This window comes from Canis lupus, chromosome 28, assembly GCF_048164855.1.
Source record: "Canis lupus baileyi chromosome 28, mCanLup2.hap1, whole genome shotgun sequence".
NCBI classification, from domain to species: domain Eukaryota; kingdom Metazoa; phylum Chordata; class Mammalia; order Carnivora; family Canidae; genus Canis; species Canis lupus.
In genome coordinates this window covers 5356529-5380322 of record NC_132865.1, presented here as the reverse complement: position 1 = coordinate 5380322, position 23794 = coordinate 5356529, and the positions used below count along the sequence as shown (strand labels likewise).

Genomic DNA, 23794 nt, shown 5'->3' with positions numbered 1-23794 from the left:
CAAGAATGTTATCACCTTCAGGGGAGTACAGCACTGGAGAACTCAAGTCCTATCTGTAATTTACTAGAGCTGCTGTTCCAATGGTTAATAATCCTATTTATCCACTTGTCACCAATTCTATTGTCAATGAAGGCCTTTTACAGCTTTTATAGTCTTTGATTTCATCCAGAAACCGTGATCTGCACATGACTTGAATTTAAATCCACTCCATGGTCATTTTATTCACTAGGGAGAGGCTTATTATTATTACACAGGCTCAGTCTTTACCATTTTAAATTGTCCTCCAATATTTCTAAAGTTTTCCTTGTGTCCTAAATTTACAAATTTTCCAGACAGGAGGAAAACAGGAGTACCAGTCTTGCCCTGAAACATTAAGAAAATGTGACCAAATCTTTTGGTTCAAATAGGGACGTTGCAATAGCTTACAATCAAGTGATAACACTTTTATACAGTAACACTGCTTCAGCAAAACTGTTCCTAATACTATTTAGCATTAAGCATTTATAATGTACAAGGCCTTACGTTCAGTGAGAAAGCTTATAGCTGTTTAATATATTTTATAATCTACTCCCATGCGGTTATTAACCTGAGGTATGTTTCTAACAAGCTCCCAGGCAATACTGATGTTGCTGAGGACCATAATTTCAATATAAAAACCATACAGCAAGAAATATTATATGGAGGTCTAAGAGACAAAAAAAACCGCGTGTGTATGTGGGGGTTGTGGTGGTGAGAAAAGACTTCGGCTTCTTCCTCTTTGAAAATCAGCTGTTTAGAACTTAAAACTCAACTGGGAGAAATCTGTCCCCAAGATACTAACTGTGGCACTCAGAATAGTTTATATTGGAGAAAATCTACTACTTAGGATGGGAAGGTAACAAACTTTATAAACTCCTGTTACTAACTCTATCTTAGGTGTACACATGCCATTGGTTCCCTGTTCCTTGCCTTTTGTACATTCATTCCACAGCATATAATGTGTAACGTCCTTATTGTAGCGTTTCCTAAATTGTGTTTTTCTCCTTGACCCAAATAATTTAGGAACATTCCAAAATTCTAAGTATGTGACTTTTCAGCTTTTAACCTTAGTTTCTAGGCTTCCTTGAAATGTAGTCATTTGTGCAATGTGATCATATATTCAAGTTTTCTCTAGTACAAGACCATTTAGAGAAGTTTCAGGATAATTTGAAGAGAATGCAAATGAAGTAGCAAAGTAATGCATACTATCCACACATTCACATCCCTCCTACTTTATCCTTTTTCATTTACTACAACTACATTTACTAAGTGTTGAAGTCAGTGTCCAGCATATGTATTTTAATTAAGAATTACTTTATTAGGGGCGCCTGGGTGGCTCAGGGGTTGAGCGTCTGCCTTCCGCCCAGGGCGTGATCCTGGGGTCCAGGGATGGATTCCTGCATTGGGCTCCATGCGAGGAGCCTGCTTCTCCCTCTGCCTGCATCTCTGCCCCTCTCGGTCTCTCATGAATAAACAAACACACACATTAAAAAATATTTTAAAAAAAGAAATTACTTTATTAAATACCTAAAATGAACTATTTTTAAAAATTACCACTCACATCAAGATACTGAACAGTCTGCATATGAACGCGTTATTTACCAAAGATTCTTAAATGCTACATCCTACACTGTGTTGTATACTTTGTTATAGCTTAAATTCTGATACAAATGTTGCTTCCTACTTCAATTTCTATGACTTAAAGGTTTTCATTATCTTTAAACTCCTTTAATCCTTTGTTTTATACAAACGTGAACATCACATTTCAGGTTCAGAGTCATTTTTGACCCAACTGGAATCTTTTCAACAAGAGTAGTTAGCCTGTTTAAGACTGTGATGATTCACCTGTACCTCTGTCAATCTATGTTACTTTTAAGGTTTCCTGGCTGTTTTTTTTTTCATCACTTCCGCTCCAATCCATAAAACCGCTATATTTTATCTGTTAACACTTATCTAACGCCAAATTTACTCAGAAGGAAGCAGCAACTGCCGATTTTCCCGAGGCAAGATGTACAGAAGCCAAGGTTCACAGCTACCGTCTCCCCAGCCAGAGATTTGGACATTTTCTTTTTACACTGTCGGTATTAACACTATAAACAAACTTTTTACTTATTCCTCCTCTATAATCAAACATAGAGGACCCGAAACTGTGTCCAATTTCCCATTTTACCGAACTAACACTCGGAATGCCTTTACTCTCTCTGTCCTGGCCACAGTGACAAAGCCCTTTTCTTTTACTTCTGCTTAGCTGAACGGCAATGCTCGTCTATGTCTACGTTACACACTACGAACAGTAACATTTGCTCCCTAAATTGAACATTGTAGCACAGCGTTTCCGTTTCAAAGGAGATAAACTGAAACTTCAGACCCGACTCCGCCATCTCTGCACGACCCTGTATGTTAACAACTTAATAACTTAACCTTAACGGAACTCAACAAGCTTTAATGCCTCCCCACTCTGGAGTCGCTTCCGCGGGCGGCGGGAACAGAACCTGGCGGGGATTTTAAGGCCGGCGTGTGGGGGATACACCTTCTCCCACCCCTGCATCTGGAAACGCCTCCCACTTGCCTCCGTGTAGAAACCACGACTTCGCTCGCAGGATACACAGCTCTTCACTCAAGACCGTTCCTCCTTAAAACAGTAGACCTTGCACCACTCACTACCTTTGTGGGTCTGGAGCTGCGAGGGAAAAACCGGCGGGGGCGGGGGCGGTGGGGGTGGGTGGGTCTGACTTCCACCCTTTTATAGATAACCTGCCTTTTTTTTTTTTTTTCTTTCTTTTTAGATAACCTTTCTCCGAATTATTTAACATTTTCTTTCTTCTCCTTCCAGTTTTACAAACGTCGCTACCAGGGTGTGTCTACGTGTTGCTTTCTGTCAAGTTTTACTGGTGTTCTACCCACTTTTGGTGTTTGCAGATTCGGACCGGCCTTCAAATCTGGAAAACTGCCTTCAACTGGTTCTTTAGCTTTTTTCTTTTTTTTTTTTTTCTTTTTTTGTTTTTTCGGCTGCGCTGTTTTCAAGTATTTCTGTTAAGCGTCGACGGTTATCTCCCGGGCACGATGCTGGAGATGGGCCTCCTCTCCTCTTCCATTTATTTCTCCTTTTTCCCGGCGTCCCGGTTCTCCGGGGTCGTATTCGCGTCGGCAGCTCGATTCTGTGACCGGACGAGCGCGCCCGCCTCCGCTCTCGCTCTCAAGACCCTGATGCTCCTCAGGCGCTCTCGCATCAGCCTCTTTATGACCGGGCACAGGTCGGCGAGCTGCCCCGCCCCGTAGCTCTCCAGGCTTCCCAGCTCTTCCGTGTCCAGAGGCGGCATTTTCTCGAGTCCAAGCGGTCTCTTCCGAGCTCAGCTAGGACCACCTTTAAAACAAATACACAGAACTCAACCACCGCCACTCGACCGAGTGGGCCCACAGCGTCCCACTGGTCACCACCAGCCTGTTACTCAAACGGCTTCTCCCCCTCGCTTACCTCCCGAGCAGCCTTTCTCGGCGACCGGAGAGCCGGCAATCTAACGGTCGCTGCCCAGCGCGCGGCGCGACAGGGAACGCCCAACATGGCGCCCGCGGCGTCATCACCGCGCGCCTCACGTCAGCGCCAATCGGCTGTCGTGCTCGCGCCCCGCCCCGCCCCATCCGAGCGGGAAGGGGCAGGCCCGGGAATGCGCATGCGTGCGTCCCCGCGCCGCTCCCTTCCGTCCAATGACTCGGCTCGGCTGCGGAGCCGCCTGGGAGGCGGGGCTGGGTCGCGGCCGCGGCCAATGGGGCCCCGGGTGAAGGGTGAGGGTGGAAGCGCCGGGCCGCGCGGGCTGCGGCCTCTGCCGGCGCGGGTGCGCGGCTCCCCGGTCGTCATGGAGGCGGCGTTGGCCGAGGAGCTCGATGAGGAGGAGCAGCTGGCGAGGAGGCACCGCAGAGAGAGGAAAGAGCTGCAAGGTGACGGGGCGGGCGTCCCCGGGCGCGGCGGAGGGGCGGAGGGGCGGGCGGCGGGCGGGCGAGCGGTCCTGCGGGGCCCCGGGAGCCCCCCGCCCCCGCCCCCGCCCCCGCCCCGGAGGGGCCCTCGCCGCCAGGCCTTCGGGAGCTCCGGGGCCCCGGCCCGCCGAGCCCCTCCGCCCCCCCCCCCGCGGCCTCCCGAGACGCCTGCGCTCAGTCCCGAGGTCTCGGAAGGATGTGGGACGGAGCTAGCCCGAGACGTTACCCCCCCCCCCCCCCCCCAGTCACCCTGAACACACGTGCGGGGCGGGTGATGAGATCGAGTCATTGATTGATTGGACACACGTGCGGATCGGGTGATGAGATCGATTCATTGATTGGACACGTGCGGTTCGGGTGCTGAGATCGATTCATTGATTGGACACGTGCGGATCAGGTGATGAGATCGATTCATTGATTGGACACACGTGCGGTTCGGGTGATGATTCGTTGATTGGACACACGTGCGGTTCGTGTGATGAGATCGATTCATTGGACACAGGTGCGGTTCGGGTGATGAGATTGATTCATTGATTGGAGACACGTGCGGATCAGGTGATGAGATCGATTCATTGATTGGACACACGTGCGGTTCGGGTCATGAGATCGATTCACTGGACACAGGTGCGGTTCGGGTCATGAGGTCTATTCATTGGAGACACCTGTGGATCAGGTGATGAGATCGATTCATTGGACACACGTGCAGTTCGGGTGATGAGATCGATTCATTGATTGGACACGTGCGGATCAGGTGATGAGATCGATTCATTGATTGATTGGACACACGTGCGGTTCGGGTGATGATTCATTGATTGGACACACGTGCGGTTCGGGTCATGAGATCGATTCACTGGACACAGGTGCGGTTCGGGTCATGAGGTCTATTCATTGGAGACACCTGTGGATCAGGTGATGAGATCGATTCATTGATTGGACACACGTGCAGTTCGGGTGATGAGATTGATTCATTGATTGGACACGTGCAGTTCGGGTCATGAGATCGATTCACTGGACACAGGTGCGGTTCGGGTCATCAGGTCGATTCATTGATTGGAGACACGTGCGGATCAGGTGATGAGATCGATTCATTGATTGGACACGTGCAGTTCGGGTGATGAGATTGATTCATTGGACACACGTGCAGTTCGGGTCATGAGATAGATTCACTGGACACAGGTGCGGTTCGGGTCATGAGGTCGATTCATTGGAGACACCTGCGGATCAGGTGATGAGATCGATTCATTGATTGGACACAGGTGCGGATCAGGTGATGAGATTGATTCATTGATTGGACACACGTGCAGTTCCGGTGATGCGATTGATTGATTGGACACACGTGCGGATTGGGTGACGAGATTGAACAGACCTGGGATTGGGTGATGAGGAAGTTGGTTGATTGGACAGACGTGTGGATAGTGATGAGATTGATAGACGTGCGGATTGGGTGATGAGATTTATTGATTGAACAGACGAACGGTTGGGCTGATGAGATTTTATTTATTGAATAGACGTACGGTTCGGTTGTTGAGGATTTTTATTTATTGAACAGATGATTAGTTTGGTTGAGGATTTTTATTGACTGAACAGACCTACAGTTCGGTTGATGAGGATATTTATTTCTGATCTCTCCGTCTGGGCTCTTCTCTGTAAATGTGTGATTATGTGATCATCCTTCTTGTGTGCATCATTACTTGTCTGCAGCCTTTTCTCCCCTTGCCATCATCCCCTGACTGTTCCTATTTCTCATCTCCTCTTAACCCCTGTGTGGTTGGCTTAATGGTTTTTGGTGGATTTTCAGCCAAAATTCAGGGTATGAAGAATGCTGTTCCCAAGAATGACAAAAAGAGGAGGAAGCAACTCACTGAAGATGTCGCTAAGTTGGAAGCAGAAATGGAACAGAAACATAAAGAAGAACTGGAGCAACTAAAGCTGAATTCTAAGGGGGGAAAAGTATGTGATGTTTCTCTTTGCCTGCGGCATCTGAAAGCCGCTTTTCACTGTATGAAATCATAGTATTGGAAGAAACGGAAGTCACACAATCATGCTCATGTATCACCTTTCATGACAATTTCTGGGAGCAGGTTTACGTGGGAATGTATTTTTGTAAGGGAGGGCAGAAAAAAAAAAAAAAGGACACTTCAGTTATGTACTTGCCCCAAAAATGAACAGATTGATAAAGCGGACTAGAGGAAACTTCACCAAATGGAAGTTGGAGGATCAGATCTCTGGCCCCAGAATCGCCATTAAATAGTATTGTAACCCTGGAAAAGTTACTTAAGCTTCCCGAGCATGAACTTCTCCACATATAACATGATACAAATAATGCTGTTTAAGCACAAGAGTCTGTAAGAAAACAATGGGACAGCAAATGTGAGATCATGTTTAGGTTATAAAAGTGCATTAGGAACAAGCTGTAACAAATGAAAACTCCCTTTTGTTTCTCGATAAATTGGAGCATGCTCTCATTTTAACTAATATTTATTTTATCATTGTAGTAATAGACATTGTGTGCCAAAGACTTTTAACATATATATATATACATATATATATATATATTAAAGATTTTATTTATTCATGAGAGAGAGAGAGAGACAGACAGACACATAGGCAGAGGGAGAAGGAGGCTCCATGCAGGAAGCCCAACATGGGACTCGATCCCGGGACTCCAGGATTACACCATGGGCCGAAGGCAGGTGCTCAGCCACTGGGCCACCCAGGGATCCCCGACTTTTAACATATTATATGCATTATTCTCATGTGATTTTCATAGTAGCACATTATGAGGAACCCAGGAAGTAAATGTAGATAATCCCATTTTCCAAGAGACAAATAGGCTCAGAGAGATTAGAACTTCCTTCTGAATTTATAACAGCTATTAAGTTAAGAGAGTTAAAAATCCGGACTGTCTTACTCCAAGATGTGAAATCAGAATTCTGTTATAACTTTGTGTGGTATGGTAGTTTATTGTTGGGTTTGGATATTAAGGATCACAGACTCCGTAGCCTTACTCCATTTTCTTTTTTTTAAAGATTTTTATTTATTTATTAGGGACAGAGAGCACGTGAGAGAGTGAGCACAAGTGAGGAGAGAGGGCAGAGGGAGAGGAAGAAGCAGTCGCCCCGCTGAGCAGGGAGCCCCACGTGGGTCTCAGTCCGAGGACCCTGAGATCATGACCTGAGCCAAAGGCAAAGGCTAAACTGCGACTGAACCACCCAAGCACCCCTCTATTTTCTATAGTTAGAAACTTCTTTTGTCTGTACAAAAACTTTATCTTCCATAATTTACTTTTATGTGGTTTATTTTTGGTGTGCTGTTGACAGGGAAAACAACTTGTCTTTACTGATTTACAGTGGTCATTATATTAAACATGGTCTCGTTTTCTTTAGCCTTAATAGCTAGTCAGAAGATCCTGGCCTTTTATGCCTTAATGTATTTTATTGCCAAGTAGCAAGGCGTGATGCTCCAGGTGTTTAATCGTGTTGTCACAATCTTGGTATTCCTGATTATCTCCCTATCTTTTCAATTAGCGAGATAGTCTGGTTTGCTCTTTCAATTTTCAGTTTTGAGAGTTCTTTCCTAAGTTTCCAAGGACAAAAATGTTTGATTTTTTAAGCTACATACTGTTTAATGCTGTTAAAATACAAACTCCTATTTTACTTTGACCCAGTATCTTTTTCATTAACTTAAGCTGCTTTTCTTTCTGAACACTATCTGAATTCTCATGTCATTGCTTTCCAGGTGCTTTGTAGATTTTAGCAGATTCCTCTGAAAAAATAAAAGAATTCTAATTTTACTAAAGTTGATATAGACACTCTTTGAAGTCTTAATCTGATTTTGATATTTTGATACTTTGAGTATAGCCTTGGAGACTGCTGTCTTTTTTGTTGTTAGAGGCCTCATAACTAAGTTACAGTTGCAGTAATAAAATACTAGTTCTTAATGTTAATCATTAGACTAGCATCTTTCTTCTTCCCCAAACACGATAGCCATTTGATGATTAAGATTGGTCGTGATATTTCAACAATACATTAACTTTTCTACCTGTAGTTATCAGTTTATAGATGGGAGAGGATAGAGAAAGCTCAACAGTATTCATCAGGTCTGGCTAATTGAGATGGAGAAAGGCCTTTGCTGCCACATTTGAGGTTATGAAGGCAGTAATGACCTGAGCCAGCACATGATTTTGTTATTTTCTTTTTTTAAAGATTTTATTTATGTGAGAGAAAGAGTGCGCATACTATGTGTGTACAGGGGGAGGAGCAAAGGATGAGCAGAGGGAGAGGGATAAGCAGACTCCCCACTAAGTGTGGAGCCTGATGCATGGCTCCACAGGACTCTGACATCATGACCTGAGCCGAAATCAAGAGTCTGACGCGTAACCAACTGAGTCACTCAGGCGCCTCAGGACAGGACCTTAAAAATTTTATAAGTACTCTCATCATTTAGAGGGGAAAGGTGAACTGCTGAATGAGTTGGCACTCACAGGAAGTATTCAGATTAATGGAGTGGAAATTTCTAGAAGGAAGGAAAGCCTGCAGGGATGAACATTATCTTTGGAGAGCTCTAACAAGACTTTCTGGGAATCTGATGAATTCTCCCTTAAAAATAGAAAAAGACAAATCCATGTCACGTACTGTTGCATCTAGTACTGTCATTCAAATCTGAATTGTGGGATTATACATATTTGCGATTTTCAATAATATAATCTAATACTTTAAAAAATAACTTGAAAGTATTTATCATTAACTTGTAATACTTTTGTTTCCTTCAGATAGATTCTGTTGCTGTTAACATTTCAAACTTGGTTCTCGAGAATCAGCCACCTCGGATATCAAAAGCACAAAAGAGACGGGTATGAATGTCATGTCACCAAGTAATTAAGTTAGTGCTATACGTTTATTACTATCTTAGGTGTTGTATAGCCAAGGAATAGGAAAAGAAAATGTTGGAATTTCTTGTCAAAGGACCTGAACTAACATTTATTAAGCACTTGCTAGGTGCCAGATACAGTGCTAGGCATATAGATTATATGAAATCTCATTTAGTCCTAATTATAATCCTGAGAAGCAGATTCTTATCCTCATTTTAAAGAGAAGAAAATACGCCTAAGCAATATAAAATAACACATTCAGCTTCCAGGTTTCCTAGAGAGTAGGGACAGGAAGGGGGTGTGCAAAGGATATTTTTTACAAATATATTATCCCAGACTTCATAATCTTCACATTGTGGGCCCAGGTGATTCTGATGCACAGTTTTGGTTAAAAACTATGGTAAAAAGTGGTGAAACAAGGCTTTGAATCTAGAAATTAAGCAAGATACACAGGTGTAACAAAATTCTCAGGATTATGCAGGTATCTTTGTAATGGTTAGTTGCAGTGAAAATTCAGAGAAGGAAACGTTCGTTTGTGCCAAGTATTAAATAATGAGTTGGAATTTTAAGAAAGTACAGTTATTTAAGTAGGATATTTGAAGCAGGAGAAACAGCATGCACAGAAAAAAAATGTGAGCATGAAATTTTCCATTATTGGAGAGCTGTAGGGAAGCTGATTAGTTGGAAGTAGTGAGTTCATGAAATCAAAATTACAGGAATGATATTAGATTAGGAAAGGGCTGTTCATTTGGAAAAAGAAGGGGTTTAAATCCAGTATGTTTAGTTCCAAATGTTGTTACTAACGCTTGATGTTTTATAGGATTTAAATTTTTATTTTTAAGCTAACTTAGCATTTTATAATTTAGTAGTACCTAATTTAATAGGACATGGTATTTGGTGTCAGACATATGAAGGTTTTAATCTTACTATTTCGGTTTGGGGTAAGATTCTTCACCTTTTTAAACCTCAATTTCATGTGTATAAAATGGGGGAAATAATACCTACTTAATAGAGTTGTTGTAAGTATTAAATACTGTACTGTTTCCAAAGCCCTAACACAAGGCCTGGAGAGCTCGTGGGTTAGCAAATGATAGTATTGTTTACCATGTTCTGTCTTGCATAGTGTGCCTCTTAGAAATTCAAGTCAAGACCGAGTCTTTTTTGTTGTTTGAAAGTTAAGTTGCAAATTGTCAGACATTTCTCATACGTATGTAGGATTTTATTTTCTTGAGTAAATATTATGATTATGAATGTCATAAAATCATAGACTTTGTGGTATCTTGGAAGTTAACCGGTTTTAACTTCCTACTTACGATGTGTGTTCTCTTTGTGCTAGCCTTATAGTTGTCATCTAGCTTCTATAGATCAAAAGCAAAGGTCAGAATTTTTGCTTGACAGTGACATAACAAAATACTTGTTGAATTGGCTCTACTTAGTAATTGATACATCTTAGAGTAGCCTATTTAATTCTGGAAAACGAAGGTCCCAACTCCTTCTTGTCTTTATCAAATCTTACTCATCCCCAGCCGGACTCTTAGGCAACAAAACAACTCCCTTACTTTTCCCAAACATTTTGTTACTTTTCTCCTAAGATACTGCATAGCTGAAATGCATACCTTTTCAACCTTTTTTAACAAAAAAATTAGTATCTTCCCATAGTCACCTGCTTAAACACTTGGCAGAGAAAACACTCTATTTTTATTTTTATTTTATTTTATTTTATTTTATTTATTTATTTATTTATTTTTTTATGATAGTCACAGAGAGAGAGAGAGAGGCAGAGACACAGGCAGAGGGAGAACCAGGCTCCATGCACCGGGAGCCCGATGTGGGATTCGATCCCGGGTCTCCAGGATCGCGCCCTGGGCCAAAGGCAGGCGCCAAACCGCTGCGCCACCCAGGGATCCCGAGAAAACACTCTAGAAGTAATGCCTAAAGTTTTTTTATTGCTTTGTTACATTAATAGTATTAATAGTAATATTATTAATAGGATTCTAGAACTGAAAACACTTAGGTTTATAATACAGTTTATATATACCTGAACTTTTTTCCCCCACCAAAGTCACCAAGTAAAATAAAAAGCCAATTAGTTAATTGTGTATATCTTTGGGAGAGATACCATTCTCTCTTAGAAAAACATGACAAAACTTTATGAAGATTTATTATTGGAATACTGTAGAGCAAATATCTTATTTTTAATCTAGAAAAACAGAGGGAGTATTTTATTTCCTTCAGCAGACTTCAGTGGAGGAAGCTTTTCCGTATGCTGCAAAGAGCCCAAAGTAGAACTTAGAAGAATTTGGTTCCAAAAATAGGAAATTTGGGAGCTGGAATGAGATCTAGTTCAATTTCTTTATTTTACACATGAGAAAGCTGAAGCCCAGTTGTCTCAGTGGCAAACTGAAAGTTTGATAGAAACCCAGGACGAGTACCCAGCTCTTAAGATTTCTCTTCAGAGTTGATTTAGCTGCATTACCATATTGGACGTGACTCTAGTTTTACTGACAGTATATTAATGAGTTAATTGCTGTTTTCATCCTAAGTACCTAAGTATGTGTTTTCATTAGATTTAATTGTTGCCATTCTGTCTCCAGCACTAGGGCTGTAGCAACCACAGTGCCTAGCGCCATTGGGAAACTAGGAAACTATCCGTGGCTGGGAAGAGAATCCAGTAAATTTCCCACCTTGTGCCCTCGAAAGAAAACACAATTGCTGTGTAACACTGAAGCAGAACTTGAGGGCAAAAGTGAAATGCTTAGATTAGTATTTTAGAGGATTAAATGGTTTTGCAGATAGTATAAAATTCCACTCTTCTAGTACTAGTATATGACATAATTAACTCCAGCTCCCATCTGCTCCAACTTTTATTCTGATTTAGGTGCCTGGATAGAAGGAGCGCTCTGTGTTGTCCTTGGTCCCACTCTGCTTCTAAACCAGCTGTATGGCCTTTGGAAATCTTTCTGCGTGCTGTTTCCTCAGAGGAAAGTGAAAGTGAGGGGTTTTGGATTAGATGATATCCAAGGTGCTTATCCTTCCTCTCCCCCCTGAAAATGTTTTTTAGACTTTTATAAAGTAATAGTGCCACCTTGTGTTTTAAGATTTGTATGCTGCTGTGATGCATAGTTGTAGGTATGCAGTGAAATAAATTGGTTCATGTTACTTCTGGCGTTGCTGGATTTGGGCAGAATAAACTTAAATGGCATATGTTTTATTAGGGAGATAATACGGTTTTTGATTCAGGTAACTTATAAATCACTTTAGGTTCCAGCATAGCATGTAACAGGCAAGTAGTTCAAGTCTGTAACATTAAGTTAAATTGAAATTTGCCTTTCCATTAATTTCTTGTGCCCCAAGGAGGAATGAGAGCTAGGGACATGAAAATCTTTACTTTTTCTTACTTTTTCCTGGTTTACCAAATCCTTCACTGTAATTTGCTACCAATATCAAGATTTGTGGAATTTAACTTTTTTTGTTCTCTTAAATTGAAAAGCATTCATGATTTGTATATAGTAGAACATATTCATGATAGAGAATTAGAAAGATGCAGAAAAGCACACATATACACATGTACACACACACAAAACAAAATGTATTTTGTAAACAAAATCCAGACATAAATACAGAGAACAAAGTAATGGTTGCTAAAGGGGAGATAGATGGGGGTATGGGTTTGGGGGGAAAACAACTTATTTTGTAATCCTATGATCCAGAGAAAAGCACTGTAAATATTTTGTTATATCTAATTTTTAAGCAATATATAAATAGATTTAACGTATATTAATTATATACATACCTTTTTTGTCCCCAACCTCATCTCTTAGCATGTTTTTATGGTACGCTGGCTATACGATCCATATTTAGCTATGAAACATACAGTGCTTTCTTGCTTTGATCCTTGCTAGTGTAACCATCAGAATTTTTTTTTTCCTCATTTTTCTTACCTTCCCACTCTACTTCCTATCCATCCTCATGTCACAGATCTCATTGCCCTACCCTCACCCCATCTTTGCATATGTTGCCATGGGAAGAGCTCCTCTGAGATTTGAATAAGGAAAGCACATTGCAGAATGTAATATGATACCGTTTTTGTTAAAATATTTTTTTCTGTACTTCTTTATGAATGCATCTGTTTTTGTTAAAACGCTTAGAAAAAAATCTACAAAGATACACACCAGACCTCTAGAGCAGGCACTGAAATAGGCAGTGGCCCTTAGGGGGACTTCAGTCTATCTGTAACATTTTATTTTTTTTTTAAGATTTTATTTATTAATTCAGGAGAGACACAGAGAGATAGAGAGGCAGAGACACAGGCCGAGGGAGAAGCAGGCTCCATGTGGGGAGCCTGACGTGGGACTCGATCCCCGGACTCCAGGATCACGCCCTGGACTGAAGGTGGTACTAAACCACTGAACCACCTGGGCTGCCCAACGTTTTAATTTTTATAAGAAGAATGTTTTTATCTATTGCTTTGATTAAATGTGTATGCCTGTGTGTGTGTGTGTATGCACTGTTTTTTTTTCTTTTTTCTTTAGGCTAGATAAATAGAATTCCTGTACCATCTAAAAGCTTTGGCATATTGATGCCTCCCTGGTGATTTAGCATGTTAATGCCCTAGTAGTTGAGTGATAAGAAGCTTGGATTAGCTTGGCATAAATATGATGATGATGTTGCTTTAAGGCCTAGGATAACTTAGTCTTAATGCAGTACTTTAAAATCAGTAAGTAGAATTTTTAGAAACTTGTCATGTAGTTTTTAAATAGACTTCAAAGAAAAATTTAAAGCCTTTTTTTTTTTGTCCTAGTACAGAGCTTGGTGTTGGGTACATGCAGATGAGAATAAAGGAAGGAGTTCATAGTATAGAAAAGTTTGTAAGTGATGAGATCATCAATATGATAATGCTTGTGGGAGAAGGAAGATGGTAGGAAGTTTTGAGAGTCTTACATTTCTGTCTTCTCAATCAATGTAAAATAATCCTAATTATTTGTGAATTAACTTTCTTCTATTCTCCTCCTAGGACAAAAAAGCTGCATTGGAAAAGGAGCGAGAAGAAAGGATAGCTGAAGCTGAAATTGAGAACTTGTCTGGAGCTAGGCACATAGAAAGTGAAAAACTTGCTCAAGTATTGGCAGCTAGACAGTTGGAAATTAAACAGATTCCATCTGATGGCCACTGTATGTACAGAGCCATTGAAGATCAGCTGAAAGAACAGAAATGCCCCTTGACCGTGGCTGCCTTGAGAAGTCAAACTGCTGAATATATACAAGGCCATGTGGAAGACTTTCTGCCGTTTTTAACAAATCCTAATACAGGAAATATGTATACTCCAGGTAATGTAATTTTCCCCCACTTTTTCTACCCCCCCCCCCCCCCGGTCCCCCTCCCCCCCACCATCTTGGCTGTTAAAATGATTCCTGGGATTGAGAAGAAGAAAAACCTGTGATCATTATTATGGAGGGAAAAAAATCTCAAAATTTAGGCAGCATTAATTTTTATTATTTTAATAGATACTAGTACATTTTGCTTGTTAAGATCTTTTAAGTACTTAACCACTCTTTGTGGCTAAATATATTGTTTTATTTAAGATAAAAATGGGAATAGCATTATTATTGAAAAAATTGTAAGTTCACATGTCACAGATTTGGGTGTAGAGCAAGGTAAGCTTTGAGTAGTCTATGGACATATAAGGCCCCAGGACCATAAGGAGAGAATGATTGGGAAAACAAAATTCTTTCATCTTGTACTTTGGGAGATTTAATTTTCTCCATACGCCATACATATATTTAGGCAAAATTCGACTTTGTAAAACCAAAAATAAGTCATTTAATAACCTGCCTTATTATTCTTTATAATACTGTTAATAATAATTAATAATTAATAATATTATATATTATATTATTATTATTACTATTATTATTATTAATAATGATTCATGGAGAGGTTAAAAAAAAAAGCACAACTAGCAAGTAAAGGAGACCAGGTGAAAGCCTGAGAGTTTTGGGGGGAGTCAGGGGTATAACAGAGGCAAGTTAGTCCTTATGAGAAGACTGCAAGGTGTGGTGGTATCCCTTGGGAGCAAGTCATACGGCCAGGATGGGCTGGACAAGGGAAGGTTAAGGTTGGCTTTCTTTTAATGGAATCTCTAACTCTGCTAGTTGCAGGGCACTGGAAAAGAAGTGGCAATTCCGCATGCTGAATTTAAGAAAAAGATAAAAGACATAATTTCTTAATCATTCAGCCAATATTTATTGAAGGACATTAAGTGCCAGGGACTGTTCTAGGTGCTGTTCTGAGCATGGGGGATATAGCAGTGAATGGGGCAAACACACAGTACACAGTTTTCTGTAGATGCCCTTAATTGTTTTCCCTTCCTCTGAACGGGGAGGCTGTTAGTTTCCCATTTTAACTTTCTGTATCAAAGTGTGTATACTTGGGACCTGGGTGGCTCATTCAGTTAAGTGGCTGCCTTTGTCTCAGGTCATGATCCCAGAGTCCCCAGCTCCCTGCTCAGTGGGGAGTCTGCTTCTCCCTCTCCCACAGCATCTCCTCGCATGCACACTGTGCTCTCTCTTTCTCTCAAAAAAACAAAAAAACTTTTTAAAAAAGTACATATGCTCAAAATGTGCCATTAAACTGCAATTAGCTCTTTACGTCCTCTCATGACTGATCTAGGAAGCCCTTTCTTTGGGTAGAACTGATACTGAAGTAAATAAGGTGTAAATGCTTTCAAAAATAGCAAGTGGAGGCCCTATTTGCTGCTATTGCTGGGAAAGGAATTTCCACTCATTTCCACTTTTACCCCAGTTCTCTTCTCACATGTCTTTTTTTTTTTTTTTTTTAAAGATCTTATATATTTATTAATGAGAGATACACAGAGAGAGAGAGAAAGAGAGAGGCAGAGACACAGGCAGAGGGAGAAGCAGGCTCCATTCAGGGAGCCCTACAAGGGTCTCGATCCCGGGTCTCCAGGAGCAGGCCTTGGGCTGAGGGTGGCGCTAAACCGCTGAGCCACCCGGGTCACCTCTTCTCACATGTCTTAATGGGTTCTGACAGTAGACCTGATTTAGTTGTTCAGTGTATTTTTTCAGATGCAGGTCTGGGCTTTAAAATACTATGTCAAGGTAGTGAATATGGTGGCCATTTGGGGGTTGCTTGGGTAAACAGAATAGCCTTGTTATGTAGTGAAGGTCCCTGGGCTTCAGTCTGAGAGAGAGAAACAGAAATGAATTGCTTTGCTCTCAGATGGAGAGGTGGTACAAAGTTGGAGCAATCTGGGAAGTGGATTAAATTCTCCAGAGCGCAGGGAAGAGAAACGAGAAAGGTCACAACTTGAGCAATGATCAGGAATTGTGGAGGCTACAAAAGGGATCTTGTAAGTTATGTATGAAAATTATTTTAAGTGCTATATTCTCATTTTTCTCTACAGAAGAGTTTAGAAAGTACTGTGATGATATCGTCAACACAGCTGCATGGGGAGGTCAGCTTGAGGTAAGTTTGTAACTATTCATGGCATTTGTGGATCGTTAAGATCATCTCTAAATCTCATGTAGCATTCAGACATTTTTCAGATGATCCCAGTTTCTCATTGAATATCCCTTTTCTTTACGTATTTGCTTTTTCTCTACTGATGAAGCACTGAAATAAGGAGTTAACATTCTTAGGCTTGTGGTTAAAGTATGTATCTATGGGAAGTAAAGCCCTATTTCATTTTAAATAGCCCAGTGTTTGATCTGTGGGTTGATGAGGCTAATGTTGCCTCTGTGTGTTTGCATTTGTGATGCTGCTCCTGGCAATATATTTGATTTTCTTGGACTTAGAGAAGTGAAGATTTTTTCAAGTACAGTGAAACTGACCATAGTAGCTCAGCTGATGAAGATCAGTATTGTAAAGTAGCATCCATTACATCAGAAAATAGAAAACTATTTTTCTGTGAAATTACAGGTCAGGTCCTACCATAATACATTACGATTGGAATTTCAGTTGATACTGACTTCAAAGCAGTATTTGATATATTAAAATTCACATGTAGGAAATCAGTGTGTTCAGTCACTTGTAGGGAGTTAATCAGGATTTTTTTTAAAGCTTATTTGATTAACTTATTGTTAACTTTGTTTCGTTAAACAAAATGAACAAAACATCTAATTGGTCCAAGTGGCAGCCCAGGGTATTTGAAAGTCAGGGAATGAGAGAGAAAGTCCCGAGTTTGGGTCTTGGCTTTCCTTCTACTTCTCAGTTTGGTGACCCTAGGGAGTCAGCCAACCTCCCGAGCTTGAGTTTCCTAATTGAGTGGGGGTCATAAACCGCTGGTGTGTACTTGGTAGGTCATTGTGGCTTGGAGTATTTCACTTCTTCAAGAAATGTATATATATTTTTTCCAAGAAGTGTATTTTTTAAAGAAATGATGTGAACGCTTCTTCAAAATCTTTGTCTCAGTAGTGCTGTATTTGTACCTCTTCTGAGCCACCAGAGGGAACTATATGTCCATTTGTTTTGTATGCCTCTCTTGGGTCTCTAAACTGAGGAAATTTTCATTGTGGCTTTGTGACTACATTAGGAGTAAAGATGCTTGAACTTTCTTTTGAGGGTCACAAATTAATGAGAACTAGAGACCTAAGCAAGTCTTCTTAAATGGAGAAAAAAAATCTTTAAGGGGTGCTTGGGTGGCTCAGTTGGTTAAGTGTCTGCCTTCAGCTCAGATCATGGTCTCAGGGTCCTGGGATAGAGCCCTGTGTTGGGCTCCCTGCTCAGCAGGGCATCTGCCTGTACCTCTGTTCCTTTACCTGTCGTGTTCTCCCTCTCAAATAAATAAATAAAATCTTAAAAAAAATTTTTTAGGAAAAAACTTTAAAATATCTTTTGACGAACAGTCATAAATTTTTGGTCTGTGAATTCATTTGAAATAAGAGCTGCTGTTTTCACAATGGGGTATATTTAAATTATTAAAGAGAAATTCTTTATATAATTTCAAAAGTCTTCAAAGGGATGTTAAGATTTCCAGAAATTTCTTTATGCCATCCATTCCTTGCTGGCTTTTAAAAAAAGTGATATTTCAGTTATAAGAAAAAAATGTCCCAAAGGAACATTTTATGAGATAGAATATGGGATTACGTTTGCTACTGTGCAGCATAGGATTTTCTTCATATTCCTGAAATAATTTCTTCGTTAAAACTTCCTAAAAGGACCATGCTCTAGACAGAATGTTCTTATAATCAGGCAAATATATAGATGAGGGCACTATGAGGACTGTTAAATGATTAATTTTGAACTTGGCCTCAAAGTCACACTAGTTCAGTTGCAGATCATTTTATTTCCTTATGCTTGACTTCGGACAGGCAGCTTAACCATTCTCTGCCTCACACTCTAGGTCTTTATTTATTTATTTTTAAGATTTCACTTATTTATTCATGAGAGACACAGAGGCAGAGACACAGGCAGAGAGAGAAGCAGGCTCCATGCAGGGAGCCCGATGCTGGACTCGATCCCGGGTCTCCAGGATCACGCCTTGGGCCGAAGGCAGACGCCCAACCACTGAGCCACCCAGGCGTCCCAGACTCTAGGTCTTTTACAGTAGTACATATCACATAGGGTTATTGGATATATGGGATATCCCAGAGGATTGAATGAATTAATACACATAAAGCGCTTTAGTGTGCTTGGTCATGGTAAGTCTAAGTAATGTTACTACCGATATTTATTATTATTCATCTAGCTTTAAGCTCTAATTCGATAACAAATGGTGTGAAATGAACATTGTGTATTAATCAGATGGAAATTCCATGAAAGTATAGTATAATTTCATATCCGTAACTCATTCTACTTATGCCTTGAAAATTATGGAACAGTGGTTATCAACACTGGTGTATGTTAGAATCATCTAGAAAGCTTTACAAAAAAATAATACATCTCAAAAAAAAAAATACACCTCCTACTCTTACCTATTCTTTCTCTCCTTACCCCCAACACCTCCCAAATTGTAATTGATTTGGTCTAGTGCCTGAGCAATAGTATTTTTAAAAACTGGCAATATTCAAAAGTAGAAAGACTAGTATAATGAATCTAATCTACCTATGTCCTCACTTCATTAACTATGATATTGCTATTTCTTAAAAAGCTGTTGCGCAGCCAGGGCTTAAAACTTCTGCATTTGATTAAATAACTATTATATTTGTTTTTAAAAAATTATGTATTAAAAAAATAAAATAAAAAATAAAAAAATATGTATTAAGTGTCCACTATGTGGCAGGCTCTTGGTATACAGTGAGGAATAGAATATTCCTGGATCCATCCTGGATGATGTTTGCCCATACTGAATAGTTTATGATTTGAGTAAGATTTACCTTTTTATTTTCCTTACTAATACATTTTCTTTCCTTTAGCTAAGAGCCTTGTCTCACATTTTGCAAACACCAATAGAGATAATCCAGGCAGATTCTCCTCCTATTGTAGTTGGTGAAGAATATCCAAAAAAACCATTAATACTTGTGTAAGTACCTGGAAATTTCTACTGTTACGTTTTTCATAGTAAGACAAAAAGAATTATTCAAAGACTTTAGGTTGTGTATGTCTATTAATCAGGAAAAAAAATCCAGCTGCATTAATTATGCTTATTTTATGTTAAAGGCAATTATGGAATTAGAAAGCACCATCAATATGTGATTTAGATAAGTGTTTAAAAACTTCTAGTGGTTTATTCTTGTGTATGAATTAAGAATAAAATCATTTCTAAAGGTTACAAATTTTAGCATTAGTTTTCATATTTTCCCGGTTTCACATGAATAATGCTAAGTTTCAACAAGTGTAAAAGCTGAAATGTATTCATGTTGCCTAATTGTTTATTCCTTAGAGATTTTAAAAATTTATATTGTAGAAGTATTTTACATGAATGAGAATTCTTCGCTCAAACAAAGCATGGAGAATTTGCTATTGGTTTTAGTGTTTATTAGCCAAACCTACAAAGGTAGTCATTAATGGCTTAGATTTAGGTGAAAATTTAAGCTTATTGAGCACTCAGCATTGTAGTATTTCCCTTTACCCCCCAGTGATTGTGTATTCCCTGACTTAAACTCAGTTAGAGTTAGTGAACCAGATTTTAGGGACTGCTGATGCTTTTCAAATGGTGTTGAACTTTTAAGTAATATGTCAATGAAGTCTTTGAATGATACCCCTGTGGAGTGATTCATTCAGAGTGTTTGGTTTTATATACATAATAAACATTTATATACAATGAATTACTTTCGTCTAAACTACTCATTTCTCCTTTTCTCATTTCAGATATATGAGACATGCATACGGCTTAGGAGAACATTACAATTCTGTTACACAGTTGGTGAACACAGCTACTGAAAATTGCAGCTAGTTTACAAAATGTTGCACAATTATGTTTTAGTACAGTGTGCTGATCTGACTATTCTTACAAGTGCTGGGTTGTTCTAACATTACTGAAAAACACAACTACCTTAAATCAGTTTTATGGCAAAGCTACTAACAGACTTTTTAAAAAATGTGTCAGCGATAAACTTTAACCAGTGTTCCCTCAGTGGTATTTTAAAAACACTTGTGAGTCAGTTTTGGAGAACATCATTTACAGACCAAGACGGCACCCTATTTACTGATATTTTTATTAATATAGGGTCCTGAACATTTTGTTCTGCACTGAAAATAAATTTTTTTTCTCATTATTAAAAGCTTTCAGTAAGCATTTTAATGTAACTATTCTTGAAGAAATGAAATGACTTGGTCTCTTTGTCATTGCAAATATGTGGTAATGGTGACAGCAAATTTAATTAATGCTTATAAGTGAATCTGATTTCAGTAACCTTGGTACTGATGGGATTAATACTATGAAGCTTTTTATATAACCCTGTCAAAATGCAGCCATAAACCTTGCTTTAATAACTAAAAATTTTAAAATATTTATTCACATGGGAATCAGTTAAGTTTAAGAAATGAGACAAATTCAGAGGTAAATAGGTGTTTCCTATCAGATCAAACCTCTAAAGAATTACAGATTAGCCTTTTATTTGTGTGCAAGTAAAGACCTGTCAGATTACTGTCTCTCTCATTTATTTGTTACTCCTTGCTGTTTCTTAAACTTCAGAATAGAATTACTACCATCATTTTTTTTTACAGTTTTTTTAATGTCTTTTATTTTTTTATTTTATTTTTAATTTTTTAAAGTAATCTCTCTGCCCAACATAGGGCTTGAATTCATGACCCTGAGATAGATAAAGAGTTGCATGCCCTACCAACTGAGCCAGCCGGAGCTCCATCATTTCTTGATCATCTTCATAACTACAAATTTTTATATTCTTTGTTTTCCTCATCATCACTTAGCTGTTTTGTTTTCTTTGCAGCCTGTTCCACTAAGGAGCAGTTGGTGGCCTCTCTTATTCTTTAACTTGAACAAACAGAAGGAGTAGCAATGTAAAAGGGCCCAGGGCCAACTTGACTTCAAATTCTTCCTCGTTTCCAATTTGTCTTACCTCTCTTTTTGTTTCATTCTCTAGGATTAGAAGAAAGCCTTTGTTGTAATTTTAATTAGCCTTATTAATGACACCTTTCCTTTATTTCAAATATTTGAGAATGTTTATATTATATGTAGGGATGAAGTTGAAGCCCACTGTTTGGGAGCCAAGACTGTATAGAAAAGACAGTATATAATACTTTGTGATATGAATGATTTATCTATCTCAGATTTCAGGTTACTGTTAACACTATTCTAATAAGACAGTATCCATATATAGAAACATTTCTTATTGATAATGTTTTATGTAACTAAGTATTATGAAGATGAGTCCTATTTGGTTTGATCTATTTTTCTCAAATTAGGAATGAGTATTAAGATTTAGCATCAAGTTTATGATATATTTGAATTTTTGCTCCATGAATGCAACTTAATTTTTGTAAGTTAATACTGAGTTTTATAATATTAAAAACGGGTGTCAGCCTCACATGCCCAGCTGGTGACAATGTGGGAAGCTAGTAGGGATGGGTCAGCTTAGAGCAAGTTAAGTACTGCATGAAGGTATTCCAATTCAAAAGAAGAAAAACCATTCTGTCTGCCAAACAAAATATATTCTGAAGGCTGACTGTTTTGTAATACTTGATCTGAAATTTTTGGGGTCTGAAATTTATAAAAGAATTAAATTATAAAATGCTAAATGGCTTGGCTTTATTATAAAGTAATCTGTTACTTTAAAATCAAAAGATAAGCATTAAGAAATAAAGCAAATATCATGAAACCTAGTTATTACAAATTGCCATCTATATTTAAAATAACATTGGTAGCTATTTTTTTTTTCTAATAAGATGAGTGGAATTTCCTTGATTATAGGTTTATTTTTATTATTTTTTATTTTGAAACGGCCAATATGCTTATGAGTAAGATTTGTGTGGTCAGCTTCTGTTCTTTCATAAACTTCAGATAAAAATCATTTTAGCTGTAACCAAAAACTGAAGTCTTTAAAAAATGGCAGATGTTAATTTAAAAACAGCATATACTAATTTAGTTTGCTGTGTGATTATGGTCTAATGGAAGTTTCATAAGCTTTCTTTTCTCCTAACTCAGAAAAGTATATGTCAGAGTTTTGGAGTATGTCCTTAGCCAAGAATTTTATCCACTTAACATATGTTTACAAACTTATATAAAGCAAAAAAGAATGTATGTAACTATAGTGAGCAATATAGTTTTGCTCATATTATCTGATGTTTGCCAAAAGAAGAATAAAAGATGTATGAATTAAATCAACATTTGTTTGTCCAAATTGTAATTCTTGAATGTTCTTCTCAAATTGTTTTAGAATTATATCCAGCCTTTATTTTGTCCTTACATATAATTGAGAATAATACAATTACAGATTCTTGCTTTAAGGGATTTGGAATAAATATATGAAGCATAGCATTGTGTCTCAGGACAGAGGGAGATAAAGTGATAGGCATTTAGGCCATGGCTCTTAGAAATCAGGTTGAAGCTTAAAGCCTTTTAGAATGATGAAGGTTTATTTAGGACAAACGAATTATTCTAAGACTCATGGGTGTTGAAGGAGACCAAGCACCTGTGTACAAGCATGTGAAGCAGTAAGAAGGAAATTTGTGCCCATTAGTGCTGGTACACAATTGTTCATGTATCCTTGGTTGTCATGCATGAACTAGCTGAAGAAGCAGATCTCTTTAGTTTCTGAGAATTTAATTGGGAATTTCATAATGTTTTTACTTTTATTGAACAAATGAGTGGTTTTCTTCCTTTCCATATGTTTTCACATATTGATTCTTCTTTCCTGTCTTACATCTTGTTTAAAATCTTTTTCCATCTTGCAGAAAAAATATAACTGAAAGGATTTTTATTTATTTTTTTCTTTTCTTTAGAGCAAGTTGTAAGAAGTATCATTTCTTGTTCAGCATTGTTCCCTCGTACGTGAAGGTGTTTGAGCTGCCATTCAGAGTTGAGCACTTCATCCAACTAGCTTCACCTAGCTTATTATCCTGGGCTCGGCGTAATCAGCACCAACCTGTCTGTACTCCCGTCCTCCCGGGCTGGGTGCCCCAGTTCATACGTGTTGATTCATAGTAACTGCACACCAGTAACTGGTTATATGTATTTAGTTTACTGCTATTACTTCCGTCTAGTCTCTAAGTGCTTAGAAACAAGAACTTTTTGATTATTAATAAAATACCTAGTACATTGCCTGGCCTCTATAGTAAGTGCTTCATAAATGTTAACAGTCATGAAAATTGAGACGATAGGATATGACGCTGAGGAGTTGTCATTAGACTAATGGACCATTAGGACTAGGGAGAGGTATTGACTTAGCACTGTGCTTGCTCACAGAAAGGCTGCTTTCTAATTTACCTAACCCCTGGATGAATTTTTCAGTCTTTTGGTCGGTATAAGGGAGGAACAGAACCCAAGAGAGCTTTCTTTTTTATTTTGATTTGTTA

The 23794-nt window shown here is 38.9% G+C and overlaps 1 protein-coding gene and 1 long non-coding RNA gene across 4 annotated transcripts; one reads left to right on the top strand and one right to left on the bottom strand.

Annotated features, from left to right (window-relative positions):
- Positions 1-1512: 1512 nt before the first annotated feature.
- On the bottom strand, positions 1513-3985 carry LOC140620124 (uncharacterized). The gene is made up of 2 exons (XR_012019858.1): positions 3494-3985; positions 1513-3382 (listed from the first exon to the last, which is right to left on the bottom strand). It is a non-coding gene; the product is annotated as an uncharacterized lncRNA (long non-coding RNA).
- OTUD6B (OTU deubiquitinase 6B) lies at positions 3766-23549 on the top strand. Of its 3 annotated transcripts, XM_072803958.1 has the most exons (7): positions 3768-3954; positions 5789-5940; positions 8762-8842; positions 13875-14187; positions 16284-16345; positions 19234-19340; positions 20129-22604. In XM_072803958.1, the coding sequence occupies exons 1-7, from the start codon at positions 3783-3785 to the stop codon at positions 20211-20213; spliced, it is 972 nt and encodes a 323-aa protein (XP_072660059.1). In that variant the 5' UTR covers positions 3768-3782; the 3' UTR covers positions 20214-22604. The 3 variants fall into 3 exon arrangements, with proteins under 3 accessions (XP_072660060.1, XP_072660059.1, XP_072660061.1); XM_072803959.1 differs by lacking the exons at positions 19234-19340; positions 20129-22604 and adding an exon at positions 23222-23549 and having other exon boundaries at positions 3766-3954; XM_072803960.1 differs by lacking the exons at positions 3768-3954; positions 5789-5940; positions 8762-8842 and adding an exon at positions 11739-11882.
- Positions 23550-23794: the final 245 nt, after the last annotated feature.